This window comes from Tyto alba, unplaced genomic scaffold, assembly GCF_018691265.1.
Source record: "Tyto alba isolate M040663 unplaced genomic scaffold, T.alba_DEE_v4.0 Super-Scaffold_18, whole genome shotgun sequence".
Classification (NCBI taxonomy): domain Eukaryota; kingdom Metazoa; phylum Chordata; class Aves; order Strigiformes; family Tytonidae; genus Tyto; species Tyto alba.
This window is the reverse complement of record NW_024881280.1, coordinates 24,782,196-24,803,976: the sequence shown is the minus strand read 5'-3', so window position 1 is coordinate 24,803,976 and position 21,781 is coordinate 24,782,196. Positions and strand designations below refer to the sequence as shown.

The 21,781-nt window shown below is 40.5% G+C and overlaps 1 protein-coding gene across 1 annotated transcript in view; it reads left to right on the top strand.

The window, feature by feature from the left end:
• SPTLC2 (serine palmitoyltransferase long chain base subunit 2) overlaps positions 1-21,182 on the top strand; it is an 80,422-nt gene extending 59,240 nt beyond the window's left edge. Inside the window, exons 10-12 of the mRNA XM_033008723.2 lie at positions 7,065-7,200; positions 9,867-9,996; positions 15,059-21,182. Coding sequence (XP_032864614.2) covers positions 7,065-7,200; positions 9,867-9,996; positions 15,059-15,178 — 386 coding nt within the window. The 3' untranslated portion in view covers positions 15,179-21,182. The remainder of the gene's footprint in view (positions 1-7,064; positions 7,201-9,866; positions 9,997-15,058) is intronic.
• The last annotated feature ends 599 nt before the right edge of the window (positions 21,183-21,781 follow it).

Sequence of the window (21,781 nt, the reverse complement as noted above, 5' to 3'; positions counted from 1 at the left end):
GAGCAGGACACAGTTGCATCACTTGGCTCTCTGTGCCTTCATAATGTATTGTGATTTCTTTCTTTTTTTTCCCCTGTTTTCAGTTGGCTTTTAATTACATATATGTCTGGTAAAAATCTTAGTAAGCTTTGTATGGTCAAGGATTTCCATAAAATCAGGTTGTAGGTTGTCCATGTCATTTGGGAACCATGGTGGATGCTATAGAACATACCCTTTCCACAAGCTCTTTCTATTCCATACAGGAGTATAGGGGTTCAGTTGTTACTTAAGTAACTGGCAACAGTAAGTAAACATTACTGCTCAGGTTATAAAATACCTTTCAGCATTGTTTCCTGAAAAAGTAGGTTGAGATCTGCTGCTTTGATGCGCTTTCACACATACGTATGCACTTATATACACACACAGAGCTACCATAATCTACAAGAGCACTTAGCTGACTCAATCTTTTAGTTAGCTAGATTTTTATTTTTATTCTTTTTTCTGAGTAGGACCAAAAAATTAACTTGTACAAATGCTTTTCCAAGACTAGACAAGGGAGGGAAAAAGTTTATTAGATTCCCTGGATTGTGGCTGTTGGGAGAGCGTAGGACAAGAAACCTGCCCAGGTAAGTAGTCCTACAAAATTAGTATCCCTCCTAGCAAAATATTCCTGCTGAGGTCATGCTAACGTCAGTAGAGCTGTGGTATTTGTCAGGTAAACTTATTGCCGGATAAGTCCCTTTCTTGACTGAAGTAAGCTATACCAAGAGAGATTTTTCCGCCACAAATTAAGGACGTCACATCTGTTCGTAGGTGATACAGTGCTTCTCACTTCCACCACCTCTGCACTGTCAAGAGTTTGTAAGATGGGACAAGCTTGAAAACCAATGCAAAACAAATTACATGAGAGACAAAGTAACTCTTGTGCAAAGAATTAATGGAGTGTTTTAATTTCAAAGATGCCTTATGGATCTGATTTTAAGATTAACTTGTCCTAATCTTCTTTACTTCTTGCAGTGACTCAAAAGATGTCTTTAATATGCTCCAGCCAATCTTCTTAACAAAACCTACTTCTTGTTAGATACATACTGAGTCTTATTAGAGGCAGTGTGCTACTATCAGAGTACATCTTCACATTTTTTCACAGAATTCTTACACATCTCTGCTGGTAAATGTTTTAACTTTGTTGATCACATAATGAAAACTAGAACTGAGGGCCTTCCGTTATGCTACAGTATGAACTGTTACTGAGAGACTGAGTAATTGGGGCACTAAATACGTATTACAAGTGGAATGATTCTGCACGTACTGAATAGCAATCTATTCATATCAAGAGCTTGCTTTTGTCTAAATTTTTCATTTAATCATTAAAACCAAACATGTTAGCCTTCAACTGGTATGTAAGATAAAGGCATGAAATTGCTCAGTTTAGCCTCGTTGTCCATGTTGGCAACAAAAAAAAATACATTAAACTAAGACTACAAGATTAAAACCCTGTCTTGAACAACTACTAGAGAATTTAGTGAAAGAATGTGTAGTAACTTCATCATACGTCTAAAGTGAACTGGTATTTGTTGACCAACAAGATCTGTATTGCAGCTTGTGGATACAGCTAACAGTCTCACTTCTCAGGACCCATTTTTAAAGATGTGTCCTACTATGTTGTTTTGCAGTCTTCATAAGAATTAATTAAAAATGTAAACATAGAGCTTCCTTTGTATTGCATCAAGCATCTTTGTTTTAGATCCAGGTGATGGTGATCCATAGTGTGACAAGCAGATAAAATCCTGCTTGTGGGGGTTGTTTTGCCCATCCAAAGTTGGTTTGCCCCTCTGGAGATCACTGTCAGTCGGTAGTCTGTTTGTGTACAATGCAACATGTCTTTTATTTCTCAAGAAGCCTTGCTGATGAAGTGTTGCATTGTTTGGAGTGACAGATTTGTGATTACGCTCCAATTACTGCCTAGAGATCACAAGAGAGGGGAAAAACAAATACATCCTGGTTGAACTAAATTTTCTTTTGAGTCCAATACCATCTATGATAGCTTGTTCATCAGCCTTAATAGATGACAGAAACATTACAAATATTAGATCTTTGTGGCAGTGTAACTTAATCAAATTCTAGGACTTCTTTGTTCTTTGTAGAGATGATTTTTGTTTTCTTAATATGGAATAGAGAAGTTACACAGATCTCAGCTCTAAGAAGTGTCTTTTTTCTTTTTTTTTTTTTTTGTCCCCAAAGACTAAATTCATTCTGGCCTTGCAAAAATTTTTGATTGCTGAGCAATTGCTGTGTATTTATTAAACTTCCTTTTGCAAGTAAGTGTTGTCTGAGAATTCTTGCAGTACTTGGACTATTAGTTTAAGCATGAACCTCTATGTTATAAAGAGCAGTGAGGCTAAATACAGGTGAGTTTGCTGCTGTGCCTCATGGATAAACCCATTACAAGAGGAATTTAGGTTCTGTTTGGTGGAATGTGCAGCCCCCTTTTTATCCTGCAGATAACTGTGGTAAGTATCAACTTAATTTCTGCTTCAAGAAGAAATCTGCTTGAATATCACCTAGATAATGTTTTCACTAACATCTGCCTTTCTAAGCAATATGACTTCTGAAGCAGGGGCTTTCACAAATGATGAAATACTGTTCTTTTAGCCTGTGGGAATCTGTCCTGGAAGAGATGCTAATTTACTTTCCACTAGGGTTGTGGGGCATATGCATCTCATGTGCCTTTAGATTCATAATAGAGTGCTTTCTCCAGGGTGTTGGAATTTTTTTGGTTTTTTTTCGGGGAGATGCCATCTACATTTTTTTAAAGAGTATTGCTTGCCTTACATATTTGTAAGACTTGATATGCCACATCGTAAAATGTCAGAAAAGACAAACACTCTCCCTCAACACAAATCTTGAAACACCATCTTTTGAAGCTTGTTTAGAAATGGGCAAAAGTTAGCTGTTCACATTGGTCAGTGTGTGCTAAGTAGTGGAAGAATGGTAAAAATACTAGTCAGTCGGCTGTTACTTACTGTATTGGTTCAGGTGGTGGTACTGAACCCTTCTGCTGCAGATCTAAAGCATGACTTATCTGTTCTGATAAGTGTAAAGATAAGTTGCTCAGGGTTTATAAATGCAAAAGCATATATCTGGCATTCTTGGCCATGTAGAGTAGATAACAACCTGATGTTATCGGCAGAGCCTTAGAGCAAAGGCCTGGGAGGAGCGCTGAGTGACTTCCTCAGCAAAGCTGCTGCTGGTGTGGGAGTTCCCACTCGGTTATTAGCATCTGGGGTAGGACAGTTGCAACTCTATACCGTGTATTCTGGCACTTAAGGTGGACAGTAAAACAAGTGTCAGTATGAAAACGAGCAATGCCAATTTAAATTGACTGCCTGTTATGTTGGACTGGTATAAGGTTATATCAAGTAAAAGCATGTTCCTCTTCAGCTATAATATTCAGCCTCTCTTCGCTATCCAAGCAGAAGCAATTGTTGCATTTCTTTTCTCTGTTCTTTTTTCTTTCCCTGCTGAGTCCACAAAGCTATAGCTCTGAGTTGAGGGTGATAAAGGGAGAGTGTTTCTCCTCTTTAGGTGGCATGTGACCTTTATTTCTGATACAATGGCAGCATGTTCTTTAGGGGATTGTTGTGGTTTGACAGGGATACATGTGGGCTTTACACTAAATGATGCTCAGCCTGCTACAAGCAAGGAAGTGTTTTACTAGATTGCAATGACTGCAGTAAACTTGCAAGAGGGTATAAAAGCAAAGAAGTTATTAGTTAATCCTCTAATTCCAGCGTAGGTCTGTCAGTAGCTAGTTTAAGCCGTTTACAGGACCCATAAGGGACTTCAGATCAGTTGCTCTGATAAGGGGTTCTAGTTTTCTAACCTTTTGAAGAACTCAGTTCCAGTAATCCTCCTTTTCTTCCCCCCTTTCCTTCCCTCCCCGAAGGTCATCACATTCCAGTTTCCTAGATGAAAGGATGTTACCAGAATCGTTGCACAACCTCTATGCGAGAACAATTGGCAGGGTGGTGTCTGAGCCGGCCTTTTTTGGGTGGTCTTAAAAATGAAGCTGCATACTGCCAAAAAAGCCAGCTGCTGCAGGATTGCTGCAGTCCCGGCAGTTTTTCTAGGCCTACAGTTGAGCAGATATGGACAGAGCTCTGAGCTTCAGAAGACGTTTGGTCTGGGAAGGGATTTTGAGGGCCTGTCTGAATGTTCAAGAGCTATTGGGGTACAAGTGGGACTAGCAGTGGTACCTAGTCACTGCGGTCTCCAGGCACTTCTTGATTTGTGTCTGTGGTCCCAGAAAACATGGTAAAATTGTCATAGCTGTTAACAGCCTGATACACTAATGTGTACCAGTGGGGCTGAACCAGCAATTACCAGAGCTGAACAGTGGGTGTGTGATTGTTGCATAATATCACAAACCCTATTCAGTTAGCATGCAGCATCACTCTTCCAGTGCAGGATTTTATAGTGGAATAGGAGACTAAGTATGTTGAAGTGCAAGAGAAAGTAGTTGCACAGGGTACAGGGAGAAAGGAAAGCAAAGGACAACGAGCCTGTGCCCGCTTCTTGTTTGATTCCTGGTGCTTTGCTTTACCATAATTACCATTCTCTTCAGAAGATGGTAACAACACATGGTGGGCAGTGAGAAGACACCACTGAATGTGTTTTCAGGTTCCTGGTTATATTGTTATAGCCATGGTGTCAAGTTTTTAGAGAGGCAGTAATTTCATTAAATTGATGGTTCTGGAATGAAGTAAAAGCTGACAGGCTTTTGAGACCCACAGACGTGAAGAAGGCAAATGTCTTCCAAATCTGTCAGTTGCTGTAGTAGGTGATTATGTCTCTGTAGAGGACCGAGACTTGCACATGAAACTTGTTTACATCTCAAAGCACTCTTCAGTCTATAAGGACAAATCTAGAATCATAAACTTCTTTTATGAGAAAAAGTTTAAGGAAGGCTGTGAAGCAGTTGCCAGCTACAAATTAAGATTAAAGAGCAATCTTTAGCCTGCAAGGCTCCCAACAACTTGGAAAAGGGTGTGAATACATAGAGGAGAAAACTATAAAGGTGCTGAAGTTCCTTCTGCTTGGAACACTGTAAACTCCGCGCTTTATGGGAGCGTGGAAAGAATGTATGTATGGGAAAAGCTGCATTCCTGGTCGTGGGAGAGGGGCTGATCCCAGCAGTTGTATCCAGCTGTTAGCATTACCTTAGTACTCTCATAATGGTGAAATCTCGTGTGTATTTTGATGGGATTGTACATCACTGACATGAAATGTCAGAAGTTGTGTGTTTCTGTATGGGAGACATACAGATGCAGCTTTCTCAGAAGGTACCATAGTAGCTTTTTCTTCTGCATGTAGATTGCTCTGGACACTTGTGTTTTTATTGATTGTCTCAATGTTAGAAATGCAGGTAGTAGCTTTTGGCCTGGGCTCTTGGGTTTTTTAATTTTGTTGGGTGTTTTGGGGCTTTTTTTTTTTTTTTAACTTGTCAGTCTGGGATATTTAAAATAACAAAATAATTGGTCTGAAAACATAAGAGAAGGCTGGGCCTCCACTAGAGGAGCTGTTATGATGTGAGCCAGTGAAAAAATAAGTTTCATAAGCACAAGATGCCTTTGTGTTTTACTCAAATCTCACTGCTTTTGGGGGAAGAAGAATTAAGCTTCTGCAGAAACTCTGGGGGAGAAAATATTAAGAAATAGTGCTGTTAAAGGAAGAAAAGTCTTAAATGGCAGTGAATGCTGTTAAAAATACCAGCTCTTGCCCACTAATGATAGGCCAAGTTTTGCAAACTTAACAGGTTTCATCCTTTTTTCTCATGCTTTGCCTTTGGGATTTTGCCTTTGATTGCATGGTTGGGGGTGGAATGTCTGATGGTCTTAGCTACAAAAACTATATAGGTTCTTAAAATTACATTTATTCTGGCCTGGAGCAGAGCTATGTGGGTGTTGGATGTTTCCTTGAGACCTGGTGTTCCTTTTGGTTAATCACCTTATGTTATCTACAACTTTAAAGGCGGGCAATTAGAATCTAGCAGCTGACTTCACTATGTGTCATAGATCCACACTGATGTTGATTTAATGCTTCAGTATATGAATCACCCATCTGGTGAAGGCAGTGTTTAGATAATCAATTACCCAGAAATATACTCTGTGGACCAGAGACAAGTAATTATAAATGTTACTTACTACAGTCTCATCAATGACATTGTGCTTAATCTCTTAAGCACATTAGAGTTCACCAGAAATGTGGTATCATCTGCTTAGGTGAGATGATGTGGAACTTTTTCTGGGCGATGCAGAGGCCTACTACACTGTGCTAGGCTACAGTTCAATTAACTGATAAATATGTTGTCCTATACGTGTCCGAATAGCTGGAATATTTTAATTATACTAGCTGTCTATGGTCCTGTGTACTAATTTTGACAAATGTCAGAAAAATTCCATGCAGAATTGGCTGAGAACATGATAAATTGGCTGCTGCTGCTTATGCGAAGTGAGCTCGATTGTCAGAACTAATCAGTTTAATTGAAACCCAGCTCATTTTAACTGAAAAAGGTTAGGGAGCAGCCACATGATCAGTTCAGCAAGCAGATCTTAGGAGGAAAATAGTAATTTCCATTAATGGAGACAAGCAGGGTAATACATGGCAAACAGCCCCAGCTGATTCAGTAGATTTCCATTAATTAATCAAAGTTCAAGCAAACTCTTCTTCGAGATGAAGCTACCAGTGAATCTTGAGAAAATTTTGAATTTTGTTTAAAAGTAGATAACTGCCTTGTTTTACCAGGTACTTCTTGATTAAAAACCTGATATGGAAAAACTAGGGAGTGCTTGGATTTAATGGTTGTACCCGTTATAGTCCATTTCGCTACAGCCGTTGTCAGGAAATGTGTGAGTAATCTTGATTACATGAGGGAGAAGAAACCGAATTCTAGTTTGTATTTCATTTTAACACTTGCATAAGCACAAGTGGTACATTCTTAGTTTGAACTTGAGCTGGAGGTCTTGTGTGGCAGTTATGCATGTTACTTATGACTATTGTATTCACAGTCTTAATTCCTCTTTTAGGGAAAGCACGTGTGCAGCAGCTAGCTGAGAACACGAGATATTTCAGGAGACGACTGAAAGAGATGGGCTTTATCATCTATGGAAATGAAGATTCCCCTGTTGTGCCTCTGATGCTGTACATGCCAGCAAAAATTGGGTAGGTTTAACAGGATAGCTTCTCATCCATCTTCTTTAAAGCTAGGGTGGTTCAAGAATATTAAGACTGTTATAATGAAAGACTGGTTTGATTTTTACCGTTATGATCATTACTGAGTCTTATAAAACATGGAAACTTCATATAAGTGATCTTGAGAAAATCAAGGCTTGTAGCGTGGGCCAGCAAGGAATCATGTCAGAGAAGCAATTTTACCACTACGTGCCATGTTATAAAAGTTGGGGAGTGGTTTTGGGTTTTTTTTTATATATTTTATTTATATGTAAAGTGTATATATGTGCTAAAGAGAAGCACATTGAATGGAAATTAACATGAAAAGTCACTGGAGGAATCCTTCAACCAGCTCCGGTATCAGAAGCAAATAACATTTCCACAGATGAAAGGCGAAAGCAGGGGGTTGGGACATGATGGGACACAACAACCTGTATTTGATGAATCCTAAGTTTTTTAAGAGATGTGGATTTAATAGTTCAAATATTGTTACTGTAAATACTAACAGAACTGTAACACATAGCTTTATAAATGCCTATGGACTTGTGGGCTGCTGTGTGGATAATTAAGGCTAAAATTCTGCAAGCGGGATATAATATATATATATTTAAAAATTTTGCAACATAAATAAAAGCCTGATTTTAAGGGCAACTTGGTTTTGATAGCTGTTTTTCAGTGTCCATGTATAATGCAGTGCTCAATTAACTTTCAAATTTAGAAGGTATAGCTTCATTTTAAGCTGTACCGAACATATCTAGTGCTCTTTTAGCTCAGTTAGGCTTCAGTCTGACTAAGAGGTGTTCTGTGAGGGAGGAAATATCTTCCAGCACTCTGCATGAAGCTAGATACAGTCTTCTTCCACCCTTCTCAGTATAACTAAATTTAAAAGGCCTGTAACCTTTATGAGTGCAGTAGAGTCTGCAGTGTGTGCCATGCAGTACACAGAGGCATACTGTTTCTATTACCCAGCTGCTCTACCAGTTGGTACAGCCTTTTCCCTGGAAACGTTCATGGAAATGTTTATTAGCTGAGCAGTTAGGCCAGTAACTTAAAAATGAGCAAAGCCACAGAGCTCTGAAAGTTGGCCCTTAGGTTCTGCATTGGGTCTACTTCATCCTTTTTTTGTCTCTTGTAGTCTGTTTTTTAAAATAGTTTGAGACTACTAAATGTATACAAAATGAAGTGTATCAGGATGCACCTGTTTATAAGGAGAATAGCTGTAGCATGGTGTGGTTTAACCCCAGCAGGCAACTAAGCCCCATACAGCCGCTTGCTCACTGCTCCTCAGTGGGACTGGGGAGAGAATCAGAAGAGTAAAAGTGAGAGAAGTCGTGAGTTAAGATAAAGACAGTTTAATAGGGAAAGTAGAAGCCACACACAAGCAAAGCAAAACAACAAATTCATTCACCACTCCCTTGGGCAGGCGGGTGCTCAGCCATCCCCAGGACAGCCGGGCTCCATCACACGTGACGGTTACTTGGGAAGACAAATGCCATCACTCTGAATATCCCCCAGCTTCTTCTACCCCCACCTTTAAATGCTGAGCATGATGCCATATGACATGGGATATCCCTTTGGTCAGTTGGGGTCAGCTGTCCTGGCTGTGTCCCCTCCCAGCTTCTTGTGCACCCCCAGCCCCCTTGCTGGTGAGGAGGGGTGAGGAGCAGAAAAGGCCTTGGCCTGTGCAAGCCCTGCTCAGCGATAGCTAAAACATCCCTGCATTATCAATGCTGTTTTCAGCAGAAATCCAAAACACAATCCCATGCTGGCTACTATGAAGAAGATTAACTCTATCCTAGCCAAAACCAGCACAGAGCAGAAATAAAATTCAGAAAATTTTAAAACCTAGTAAAACGATGTTATTTTTATATGTTCTTATAAGCATCTTAAGTTCATTGCTACTTCTCAAGACAAGGTCAGTTCAAAAGAGGTTAACCATTTCCTGTGGCCTGTAGAAACACCCACAATTGCACTGCTATTACAGAAAGGATCTAGATCTCCGTGCCTCTTATCACATAAGTCACAGCCACTAATTTCTTTAATTCCCATAAGGATTTGTTTTGTTGTTGATACTGTTTGACAGTTGTATGAGATTTTTACACCTTTCTTAAAAGTATTTTGTATCATATTAGATAATCTCTGTTTATTGTGGCAGTTCAGTGCCTCCCATGATAGGCACTTAAAAAGCGTTACATTTTGTGACAACACAACGTACTTTAATTGAATTAAATTGGTGAAAACAAACTGTCTTGAAACTGCAGAAGCATCTGCTTTGGGGATCGCAGCATGGGGCATTCCTTGTATAGTCAAACTTCTGAGCCAAAATCCCTGTTTCCTCTTGGAAAGATTTCCAAGCTTAGGTTACAAATCCATTTACAAACAGCCTGCTAAAAGACCAGCCTCTGCCACATATAATCTTTCAGCTTTGTTAGAACTTAATACAGTGAAACCTTTTGAGGAGGACCACCTTGGGATTGAATTAGAAAAAGGCTTTTGTGAACGTGCGTTCTGCCTCTAAAAGAAGTCACTGGAGGCTGTGGTCTTACAGGCTTGCTTCAACGAAGTTCTGTATGAGTTAACATACTGAGACCTTCATGCTGCTGCTGCTTTACCTCCACTGGTATCATTCTGATGAAGCTTTTTGTTCTTTCTGGCAGTGCATTTGGACGCGAGATGCTAAAGCGGAACATCGGTGTTGTGGTTGTGGGCTTCCCTGCCACCCCCATCATCGAGTCCAGAGCCAGATTCTGTTTGTCTGCAGCTCATACCAAAGAAATGCTTGATACAGTAAGTGTCTCATCTTGTCTTCCTTTTGCTCATGCCTTCTATAAACAGATAAAATAATTGTCTATTTTTTGTAGACTGGTTCAATGTTTGGTACACAGACTAGTTGAACCTAATGTTCAAAGCCAGGCAATGATTCCATCTCTCTTTCCTTGCTTCAAAAATGCAGAATGGCTGACTACAGTAAATCTCAGGGAATTTCTTTTCCTGTTTTAAGTGATGATAGACATGGTCTCATTCCATCAAGACAATGCTTTTTCCCCTCTTAAGAGGCTCTACCTTCCACTGAATCTTTCAGAAGGAAAAAATTCTGCTTCTTCTGTATGCAGAAGCTAAAGAAAAAAAAAGCCTGAGAACCTCCAAAGCATCTATATTCTTCTCAAAAGCAAGTGCAAACCTCAAGACATGATTACCAGTGAGAATTTTGTGTCCAAATATTACTATTCCAGTTCTTGTTTACAGCTTCAGAGCACTATATCTTAAATGATCCTGTCCTAAATAAGTCTGTCACGTGCAATGCCGTACTTAGTCCTTCCTGTACTAAGCATGTTCCCGTGGGAATGGAGATCCCCTCTAAGGAGGCCTGCATCAGAGTTAGGAGATGCTGCCTTAAAAATTAAGGATGGAAGTTAATCTGATTAATATAGTTGAAAGGGGATTATATGAATAAGCCTGATTATTCTTATTATGCTTTCATGTGGTAACTACGTTAATTTCTGAGTCTTCTGAATAATCTTTGATGGATATGTACATGGGCTGTCTTAGGATCTGTCGAAGTTCTCCATTGTATTTTTTTCCCCACTTCCCTGTTCTGTGACTCAAAACCTAAGCTAGGTTGAGTCATGACCTTGGACTTCAGGAAAGTAGACTCTATCCTATTCAGAGACCTGCTTGAAAGAATCCCATAGGAGGAGGTCCCGAGGAGAGGAGGTGTCCAGGACAGCTAGTTGATTTCCGTGCCCCCCACCATCCTGACTGACAGGAGAGCAAATGTAGTGGGAAGCCTGCACATATGAGCAAACCAACAGAAGCATAAAATGGAAGCATGTAAGAGGTGCGAGCAGGGACACGTTAACCAAGGAGAGATAGAGACAGTCCTGTACCTGCAGGGATGGGGTCAGGAAAGCCAAAGCTCACCTGGAACTGATTCTGTCAAGGGACATGAAATGCAGCAGACAGGGCTTTTATGGGGACATGAGTAGCAAAAGGAAGGGTAGAGAAAACATGAGGCTGCTGCTGAACGGCATAGGGATCGTGTGAGAAAGGACATGCAAGAGGTCACAGTACTCAGTGCCTTTGTTGCCTTGGTCTTTACTGGTGAGTCTTGCCTTCAGGAATCCTGGGCCCATGAGCTCAGTGGAAAAATACGGAGCAAAGATGACTTACCCTTGGTGTGAAAGAGGTTCAAATAAGGGAACATTTAAACAAACTGAACATCCACAAGTCTACGGGACCTGCTGGGATGCACCCACACGTGTTGAGCGAGCTGGCTGTCACTGCAAGGCCACTCTTGATTATCACCGTTGGAAGGTCATGTCACCACTAACTTCAAGAAAGGTGAGAAGTATGGAAGTGCAGGTTGAGAAGCCTCACCTTGATCCTTGGGAAGATGATGGAGGAAAAAAAATCCTTGAAACTGTTTTCAAACATTTTGTGGACAAGGTGATTGGGGGTAGTCGTCCTGGAGTTATGAAGGTGAAATAATGAACAGTGTCCAGATATGATCAGATGGTAACACTGTAATTACATGAACAGCAAATGGGACATATAAACAATATTTACTAATTTCTTGTAAAAAAAAAAAAAATTCAGACTTTTCATACTTCACTGCCACAGACCTTTCAAATCAATAGCTAAAAATGGCTCTTTTTTAATTTCAGTTCCGTTAGGAAAAATAGTAAGACAGTGGTGTTTGCCGTTTGATAATGTATATGTAGTGTTGTTTCATATCAGTTAAACAATTTGCCATGTATCTGTGGTGCTGTACTTCCTGCTTCTGAGTTGTTTCAGCCTTGTAAGACCTGAGAGATTCTGCCCTGACACACCAACAGCAGACTGCTTAAGAAGTTCTTTCCCAGCTACTTGTCCTGCTACTCTTCTTGTAATTATCCCGATTCAGTTGTTTGTGTTCCAAATAAAAATTCTGAAACAGTATGTTTGGAGAAGGCCCTTTCCCCCCATATAAAATTAATAGTATCACAGACGTGGCTCAGAGCATGGTAGTAGAACTGAGAGCGTTGACACAAATGGGAGAGTAGTAACTTCTGGCAGGGTGGACATGGGGGGATGAATGGGAAGGAAGTGGGAGGAAGAAAAAGAAAGAAAACTGAAGTCTCTGAAATCATATTGCTGCAGACTGAGCTGTAACTGAAACTGTGCAAACTTGATGTGCTGGCACTACCTGAGCAATCATGAAGCCTTGCTGTTGATTAGATTCTTGGTCTTCTCTTAGTGACTAGCTGGAGTCTCTACCGTAACAAGCCACTTCTGCAGGCTCTGTATAAGTGCTATACTTGCTCTCTTCCAAAACCAATCTGTAACTTTTATTACTCTGCTTAAAAAAGCTCTTTTCCTGTCAATGCACGTACAAGTCTTTCTTCTTTCCAGAGAATGTTTCAAGTTTTGTGCATTTAACTCTAAAGACTCATTTCTAGAGTATATATGTAGGTGCTAAGTGCTCTAAATCAAGGAAATACTTACTATATTTGGGCTTGTCTGCCTAAGAAAATTATTCCAGAGCAAAAGGAGGTGTGAATTTTGAAGTGAATGAAGAAATCCTCATTTAGCTCAGTATGTGGAGGCTTTGTTCCAAGTTAGTGTAATCCATTTCAAGGTTCAAAACAGCTTCATGCTCAGAACCCAGAACACGGGCAGGAGGAGTTAGTAAGGAGCAAGTCTTTGTGTCAGTGACTTTGTGTCGCGTTTTCTTGTGATGCAGTGAAAGGGTATTGATTTCAGGCAGCCAATCATCAAGGCAGCCCTCAGATCTAATTCCTCTGCTGCACTGTGACAACAATATCCAGGAGGAAAAAGACCTGAGATGAATAGACTTGGAGAGAGCTGGCAGAGAGCTTCTTCAAGTCAGTGACAGAGAGGAGAACTTGGTAGCCCATCCATGTATGCATGGATGCTAACTAGGCCTGTTCTGGCACTTCTTTCTAAACAAATTTATCCAGGCTTGGAGCATGGTTAAGAGAAGCTTGTCTTGTAAATGTTGATATTTGTAATGCTTCCTTGTTCTTATTAAATAAACCCACATGATGGGGAACAGTTCTCAGTTACCATTTTAGCTGTTTTACGTAAATAGAACTTCTTTGCCCAAAAATATTTGGCTCAGGATCAGAGTGAAGTCCCTCATAACCTGCATCCCTGTGGGCTGGTGCTTTCTTTTCAGTGATGAAAATATATTACACTCTCCTGAAGTCAGAGTTCACCAATGCCATTTCCTTTGTAGTCTTTACTGGTCACATGGTCCTTTTTGTTTTAAATTAATAAAATCCTAAATCTACATTCAAGAGTAACAGTTAACAGACTCTTTCAACAGAAATTCAACTTTAAATTGTTTCCATATGGGATCTTTACTTAAAGCTCTGGCAAACAGTGCCCACGCTTTTGTTTTGTTTTGTTTTTACCGAGGTCCAACTTCTGGGTTTGTCGTTTCCCCAGATTTTAGAGTGGAGAGGTTTTTGCTGCCAGATATAACAAGCATGAGAGGCCATTGTTTAAAGAAACAAAAACTTTAACTATCCATCCAGGAAGGAAAAACATGTAGGGATATTAACCCCCGTCTGCCAACTAGTCTCAAGAGACAGGTATTTAACCCAGAACATGTTAAAATTGGAGCAGTAATGTTGAATTAGGGGCATTCTGAAGGAATGCTGAACGTACCTATCTGAATAAATTTACAATTCAAGGGAGTGCAGAATGCCAGCCTCTGAGTTCAAAAATCACATTGGACTTGGAAGTCACCTTCTGAACTCATTTCTTTGTCACTTGCCTATATAAAATAACAGGCATCATATACTGTTGCAGATTTGTCTGCAGCAGCTGTTTATTTTGTACCTTGCTCCAGGAGTGTTCTGTAGAGAAATTAATTGAAGTTTAGGGTTTGGCATTTGACAAACCCTGTTGTGAACCCCAGTGTCTTATCAAAGAGATTGCAATATAAAGAGAGTATGATTAACCGAGCAGGGACTTTCCTCAGTTCTTATGCTAGCAGATGTTTGAGCTCTGGTAAACTTGATAATATTTGCATTCAGATCAAAACGGTGGAAGTTTTTTTTAGCTTGCTAGCAGTGTTCTGGGCCATCAGTTGCCTGAGTGTTGCTTTTGTAGGAACCTCAGTCGGTGGGACTTGCTTTCTAGGGAGAAAATGCTTGGAATCCTACCCAGAATAACTTCTTTGAATTCTTTGGCTTGGATGGCAAAAATCTCCCATATAATGTGTTTTACAATACAGAGGTTGCATCTCTAGCTGTATATGGACAATGCAAATTAACCAAGTGTAGGTATAACAAATGCATCAATAGAACTTGTTAGCACAGTATTGCAGTTTGCCTTTCGTTATCTTGCATTTTTAAAAAGACAGTAGGTCAGAGATGGCACGCTAACACACATATTATTTTCATACTGAATTATACATAAAGAGGAGTTAAATCTCCACGTACATTTTCTTCTGTTTCAGCTTTAGTACCTCGAGGAAGGGAGGAACATTGTTCTCAGTTTTTCTGCCTATGAATAGTCATGGCTTTTTGGGGGATGACTCTGAAATTTGAGTTACTATTGCTGGATACTATGATCCTGCCTTGCAAGAGGAGTTATCAGGTGGGTTCAGAGTCACTCTCGGTTAAGTGACCAGTGCTGTTCACTTGGTCTTGAGACTTCTGAATGCTAAAATCGAAAGCAGATCCTATGCACCTCTGAAGCTACAGACCTCTAGCGCAGTAAAATCTCCCATAAGTAAAATGGCTGTCAGAATAGTCTACAGGCAAGCAAAAAGGAAGATGTGCTGATAACTTGGCTTGCATCTGTCTCCTCTGCTGATCTACTGTGGTCTCTTTCTCAGGCTTTAAAAGAAATCAATGAAGTTGGGGACCTTTTGCAACTGAAGTATTCCCGTCACCGTTTGGTACCTCTCTTGGACCGGCCATTTGATGAGACAACATATGAAGAAACAGAAGACTGAACTCCCTCCATGTGCTTTGGTGGGAGGGACACATCCCATGGGACACTCCGTGGCACGCAGGCCACAGCGTCCATGAACAGCACACTTATGACTGCTTAGCATAAAAGACATTTCCTCACAATACTGAAGTGGCCACATCAGCTCTAAATGGCATTTTGTAAATAAGGAGAGGAGAAAAAAAAGCTTTGATTCCTGTGTCTTCGGGGTCTGGCCCTAGAGGTGCTTGGCTTTATTTTTTCTTGTTGCTTTTTTAATTTATTTGTCTCAGTGAGTTCACAGCAACCCCAGTTGGCTGTGGCTGATCAGCTCAGACTTTGTATGCACCATTAGCCTCCCAAATGCTGGCTGAGATGTTGTAAGCATGTGTGACGCTGGCATGGCAGCATTTCCAGTGTCACTGCTAGGTTGTCTGACCTTCACAGTAAGGAGTGAGCTGACCTGTCTGTTCTTGGAGACTTCCTAGAGAAACTGTTGATTGCTAACTTTGACATATTTAACAAGATAGATAATCAACCAAAGTTTTTTGTTTTTTTTTTTCTTTTGCAGTTACTTGTGTTTAAAACTTGAATTTAGCCCTTTTAAAATAAATGTGTTGTTGACATGTCACTGACAGGACCATTGTTCCCAAACATTATTTAGTTTTGTAAGCCACAGGCAGAAGGACTTCTGGGACTCTAGTCTCTTTTTCTTCCCAGTATGGATACCAGATTGTCTCCTAGTTTTGACACTAATTGTCTTCTCGATACAGGGTAAGTGATGGAAAGGGTTTTTGTTAATTTTTTTTTTTTAATGGACTGTGTTTTGTCTTCCTTCTGACATACTTCTATCTTAAAAAAAAAAAAAAAAAAAAAAGGTGGGTTTAGTGTGTGTTGCTTTCTCACCTTCAGGTTAATTTCTCTTGGTTTAGAATTATCATAAAACAATGAACAAGTTACTGCAAGGTTCTAGAAGGGTGCTTTTGGGATTAAGTAAACCACAGCAAGCTTTGTGCTTCTTAAGACCAGAACCCCTTAATAAGCAGGCCTATATGATGGATAGGAGAACCACTTATTTCATGCAGATCTGTGAAAGACTGATTGCTACTTTTTGCTATGCTAATTCACTGTTTCTTGTCATATGTGAGGTGTTCTTCAGTGGCCTTGTTGCACAAAGCTTTTATGCAAAGACTATAGGCAGCTTGGATCTTGCATCATACATTACATTTCAGCTAGTCAACAAAGTCTCAGTTGGCAGCCGCATGTCTGTGTAGGCCTTCCCTGAGGAGAGAATGTCTTCACAATTGCATTTAGTTTGAGATCTTTTTTCTTTTGCATTTCTGTTACTGTGAGATCAAATTAATGTCCGCTGAGCAAGTTGCTGTTTGGAATCTTTATTTGCAAGTTCCACGCTGTCTTACTCTGATCAAAGTTTAAAATAGACACCTTTGCTCTCGCACACCTTAGAGATGATCTGCTACTTAGTCATTGCATCTTGAATTCTTTCAGCTAAAAGAATGGATCATTGAAGAGGTACCAGAAATTTTATAACAGGAGTCAGTTGCAGTATAGTTTGTTTCTGTATTTCATACCTTGGACATATAGGTTTTCTGCAAATATAGTAAATTAACATTGTGTCAGTTGGATTGAGCCAACTCTTCAATTTGGGTTACCATGATGCTTTTTGCAGGTGACTAGAAAAACAGATCCTTCATTGTAATGCTAAAGCAGAGTGCTTTAGTTCAAAGCTATTTGCCTGGTGCTGCAAAAAAAAAAAAAAATATGAATAATACTTTTAAGTTCCTTTATGTTCACACTGCAGCTAACAGGGAAGGAGCACTTTGGTCACTAGAACCAGGCAGTTCTGCAAGTACCTCTGGTGATTTAAAGCAGAATTGGCTTCTGTTTTATAGAGTATTTATGTGTTTATAGATCTTGTTCCACTTTAATGTATCAGAATTTCAAAACATTGATTCAGGTTTTTTTTACCATTGCATTTCAGAAATTTAATTAGGTGAGAAGAACTAAAATTGACTGTTTGGAAATAGGTCCAGATAACTGTTTCTGTCTTAGTCCACTGATGCTGATTTGCTCACTTTTTGGAGCAAAGTGTATGCACAGTTCCAGGAGCCTGTTAACCTGTATGTGTAACTTTGATAGCTATGGAGTAGTTTCATTTGTTCAGCCACAGTGTGAGTAAGCTGCAATTACATGAGCTTACTTTCTCACCTGCATTCTGCCCAGGACTAGCTCTAACATTCCAGCAGATGACCTGCTTTCTGACTTCAAGAAACTTTACCTCGAAGAATTATCGGTATTATTTTCTTTCTGAATTGTAGTAGGGAACAAAAGGAGGTTAGTGCAGGAAGCCCTGACTTCAGCCTTGGTTCTGTTGACTTGATTCTGGAATGTTTAAGATCGGATAAAGCTGACCAACTTGAAGGCATAGGCATGGGTCAGTAGGGTGCTGTTTTGAGCATTCCCAGATATACAGTGTGGTTGTGTCTGCTGTGATGCATTAAGTTAGAAATGAGTTATCGTAGATTCTACAAGTCTCGAGTCTTATTCTTGTGTCTGGGATTCAGTTTTAGGGCAGCTTGTCTTTAGGAGGGAGAAAAACATCTGGATAAATCTCTGTAATTCCAGTAACTCCTGTGTAACACTTCTGAAATTGTCAGTGTTTGAAAATTACTGGTCCCCATTGGGATTCCAGTTGCACTTGTTGAGGAAATTGCATTCATGCTAAACTTCTGCCATTTAGTATCTTTCTGCTATGTCACGCTGTCTGCATATGACTTCAAATTCTAGGTTGCAAAGACATTTCAGAAATCATTCAGGCAGTTAGTAGCATTTGCAAGCTGCTTGGTTACATTTCAGTCCTGCCATATCCTTTTTGGGAAGCAACTTCCCCCTCTTCCCGGAGGCCTTTTTTTTTCAAGGGAACCTGTTTTGCCAAAGTCTGGTACCTGTTGAGACTGCTTCTGAAAAAAGTTAAGAAGTTACAAGTCCACGATTTCATACTTTTAAGTCCATAATTCACTGAGCATGAAAAGCAGGAAAATCTTTTCACATCTACTAAAAAACTCTGCTCCCACAACCAAAGGAGCAGACAGCTGCTGGTTTGTACTAGGCAAACCTACTGCATGTATGCTGTCACGGTGTGTGTAGGATGGATTGCTGCTTTGATATTTATGTACTGACCAGAAACGAATCTCCTTTTTGCCCTGGCAGTAGAAGTGAATGAAAGAACCGATCTTGAGAGATCATAAAGGGAAAAAAGCTGCTTAAGAAATAGACTACAGTCCCTGCCAACTTTTTGGAGACATTCTAATTGAAAATGACTCCTGGTATTTTTTCAGAGATGCAAAAATCAAAAGAAAATGAAGGCTGCTTTTGAACAAAGGGTTTTGCCCTGTACTGTACCTTGGCTAAACTTACTCATAAGTAGACAGTAGTTACCTTCCTAGTACCTCTCTGAAGAAATTAGCAAGCAAGATTTTGCCTCTGCTGAGCAGAGTGAAGAGTTTAGAACCATTATAGATTTCAAGGCTGATGGCCATGCTCTTAAGAAAATTGAGAAGCTCCTATTACCGAGCATCAACAAGGAGTGAGAGATCTGATTCTTGTTAGAAACTGGCCTTCCCAAGTAGACCTTTGTCTTAAGGAGCCTGATTCATAATCTTTCTTTAGTTTTTTAGCAGAGAAGAAACCAAGATTTTTTGTGTCAAAATTTTCAGGGCTTGGGGTTTGTTGTTTGTGTTGTTTTGTTTTGTTTTTTTTTTTTTTTATACAGGACACAAATTTTTGTATAGTATCTGTGTCTGTGGTGTATTTAACTCTTTGTTTAGTTTCTGTACTTTTTCCTTTCTAAGTAGCATCCTTAAAGAGCTGTTCCAGTTCTTGGGTTACTGGTGTAGCACACTTGCTTTAGGCAAAGTCTCAGGAATGAATTGACTGAACATCTTACCGTGATGAAGTCATTCAGTGAAGGAATTGCATCATCCATCCTCCTCTTGCCGTTTCCTCTAAGAGCGCAGAGTGGTACCCAGTGTCAGAGCTGCACCTTCACACAGAGCAGTGACGGGAATTGTGCCCATGAAATCAGTGACCCAGCCCGGTGCTGTGCAGGTGGAGTGATACAGCAGAGATGGAGAAAGGAGGCAGTCAGTCATCACTTACTCTCAGCTGTTTATGTGTGCTTGAACAAGAATCCCTACGACAGGACTGCAGCTTCTAGTGCAGAGGGACACTCCTCTAAAACTTTTCCACACTAAGTAAATACTTGCTCTCCTGTGCAAATTTTAATTTCTTTACCTCTGAAAAGTATTTGGTTTACAGCTGTTTGCTCGTCCAGAAGCCATGTTATCCATTCAGGCAGCTCATAGGAAAGGTTGGAGGAAAGCTGTGAGCATGAGCTCTCCATTTCATCTAAGAGAACACATTGCAGCATTGGATCTGGAACGGTATGCATGAGCTCCCTTGTTGCATCACAGAGAAGGGAACTTGTGGAGATTTATCCCAATATACTATGTTCAGTCAGAATTTATACAGCTTATACATACAGTTATATGTATTATTTTTACCCTGCCTGTGAAGGTGTCAAGCATGCTGGGTTCTGTGTGGGTGGCACCTTCTGCACAGAGATCTGAGGTACCTGTTCTGTTTCAACATTGGTGAAGCATGGAGCTGTCTGGGAGTGCCTAGTGTGAGCCCTCAGCAGGTGCATCACTGGCATCCAGGTGGCATTGGACCACTGTTTGGGAAATGCACCAGTCATTCGACCTGTGTAACTTGAACATGGTTTTAAAAGAAAGGGGGAAAAAAAAAAAAAAACAAAAACAAAAAAAACAACCCACCCTCCCAACTCAGATGCCATTGTGATATCTTGTATTCCTGTAAACTTCCCCAGTTGTTCACTTGTTCAAAGATTTGGACGTGAGGCTAAGCACAACCATGAAGTGTCTGTGTAAGTATTGTGCTTTACCTTTCACTAAAAAGAGAAGCATTTGGTGCAGACATTGGGCTTGTGTTTACATCCCCAAAGGGGCTGGGTGAAGGAGATGATGACTGTGGTTTGTGTTGAAGGCCTTAAACTGTGACTCTTGGTATGAAGAATTTAAATTAAAACTGATTTTGAAGAATGCAGTGTGCTCTTAGTTAAGCAGTATGTACTGCTGTTTTCTTGGGAGGGAGAGGTTCAACTCAATTTGTGTTTGACCCTGGCTGGCAGCTGTTTAAGGAGCAGAAGAGGTGTCTGTATGTGAAAGCCAAAAATAGTGCAGTTCTCTGCACCGATGTTCCTATGTAGCAAGCATGGGTAGCTTGTTCATGGGCTGCTGAAAGCAGGAGAGTTATTGAGAGGGTCAGGGACTTCAGAAGCAGTGGCAGCTAGCAAATTAATTTCCTCAGCAGTGGGTGAACGGGTCTCACCTGAATATGCCAAGGGTTGGTGCCCTTCCAAAAATACCCGTGGCAAAGTGAAACATGCACCAAACCATCTGACCACTGTAAAGCATTCTTTTTTTTTTTTTTTTTTTTGCCAAATCTCATCCTGTTCAGACAGTATTTCTGCTACCCCCTAACGGTATATTAAGCTAAATACACCTCCAGCCTTCCAATATTACTAACTTCAGACCAGTTTGAGAGAGACCAGAGGAACGTTGGAGCCTGAGGCTTTAGGCTAGCAGCCCCAAAGCCAATGGTGGCCCACATTTCCACAAGCCCTGGGCAGAATTACCAAGTCACAGCACTTTGTCTTAAATTGCACTGTATTCTTATGCCTCTGTGTTGCTATAATGTACATATATATTGGATTTTTTTGTAGATAAGACATTTTAGATAAAATTTTTAAATGGGCTCCTCCCAAAATATTTTATGCCAGATGTCTAATTTTTTTTACACTCGGGATCGACATGAAGTTGGATGCTCTGTGGGCAGGGAAAAGATAAATGGATGGTACATTGGCTTTAAAAAGGTAACAGTGCATGTTAAAATAAAATTAAAAAAACAAAACAAACAAAAACAAAAAACAGAACAACACTGGAGAAAAAAATGCTTGGGAAAACATTCAAATATATTCTATGTTCTGCATAATAAAGAGTTTAAAAAAATGCTATATTGTGATTTTCTTTTTTTTTTTCTTGATTCTAATGAGGTTTTTCCCCCATTAGGGAGACCAAACGCTCTTCCCCTTCCTTTCCAATCCTTCTACCTCCCCACCCACCAAAAAAAAAAAAAAGCTTCATACTGGTACGGCTGGGTAAAACTAGAGCCTGTTTGCGTGCTCAGGTAGATCACTCTCCCACTCTGGCCTTGGACTCCGGAGCCAAGGAGCTTTCCCTGTGAGATGCTTGGCTGTTTCTTCGCGGTGTCGGGTCCGTGGTACAGCCCCAGGCCCTGATGCACAGCCTGGGGAAGCTGCTGGGCCGGGACAGCTCTGCAGCAGTTGTTGCTGCTCCTGACCTGCAGCCCCGGCTCTGCTCGTTCCGCTCCGACGTCAGCCTGCTCCCCGTGGGTGCTGGTGGAGTACCGGGCGGCTGTCGTGCTGCTAATGAGATGTTTGAAAGGGCTTCTTGATCCATCTCACATGGGATTCTTGACCTCACGTCTGTCTTGCAGCCTGGGCCTG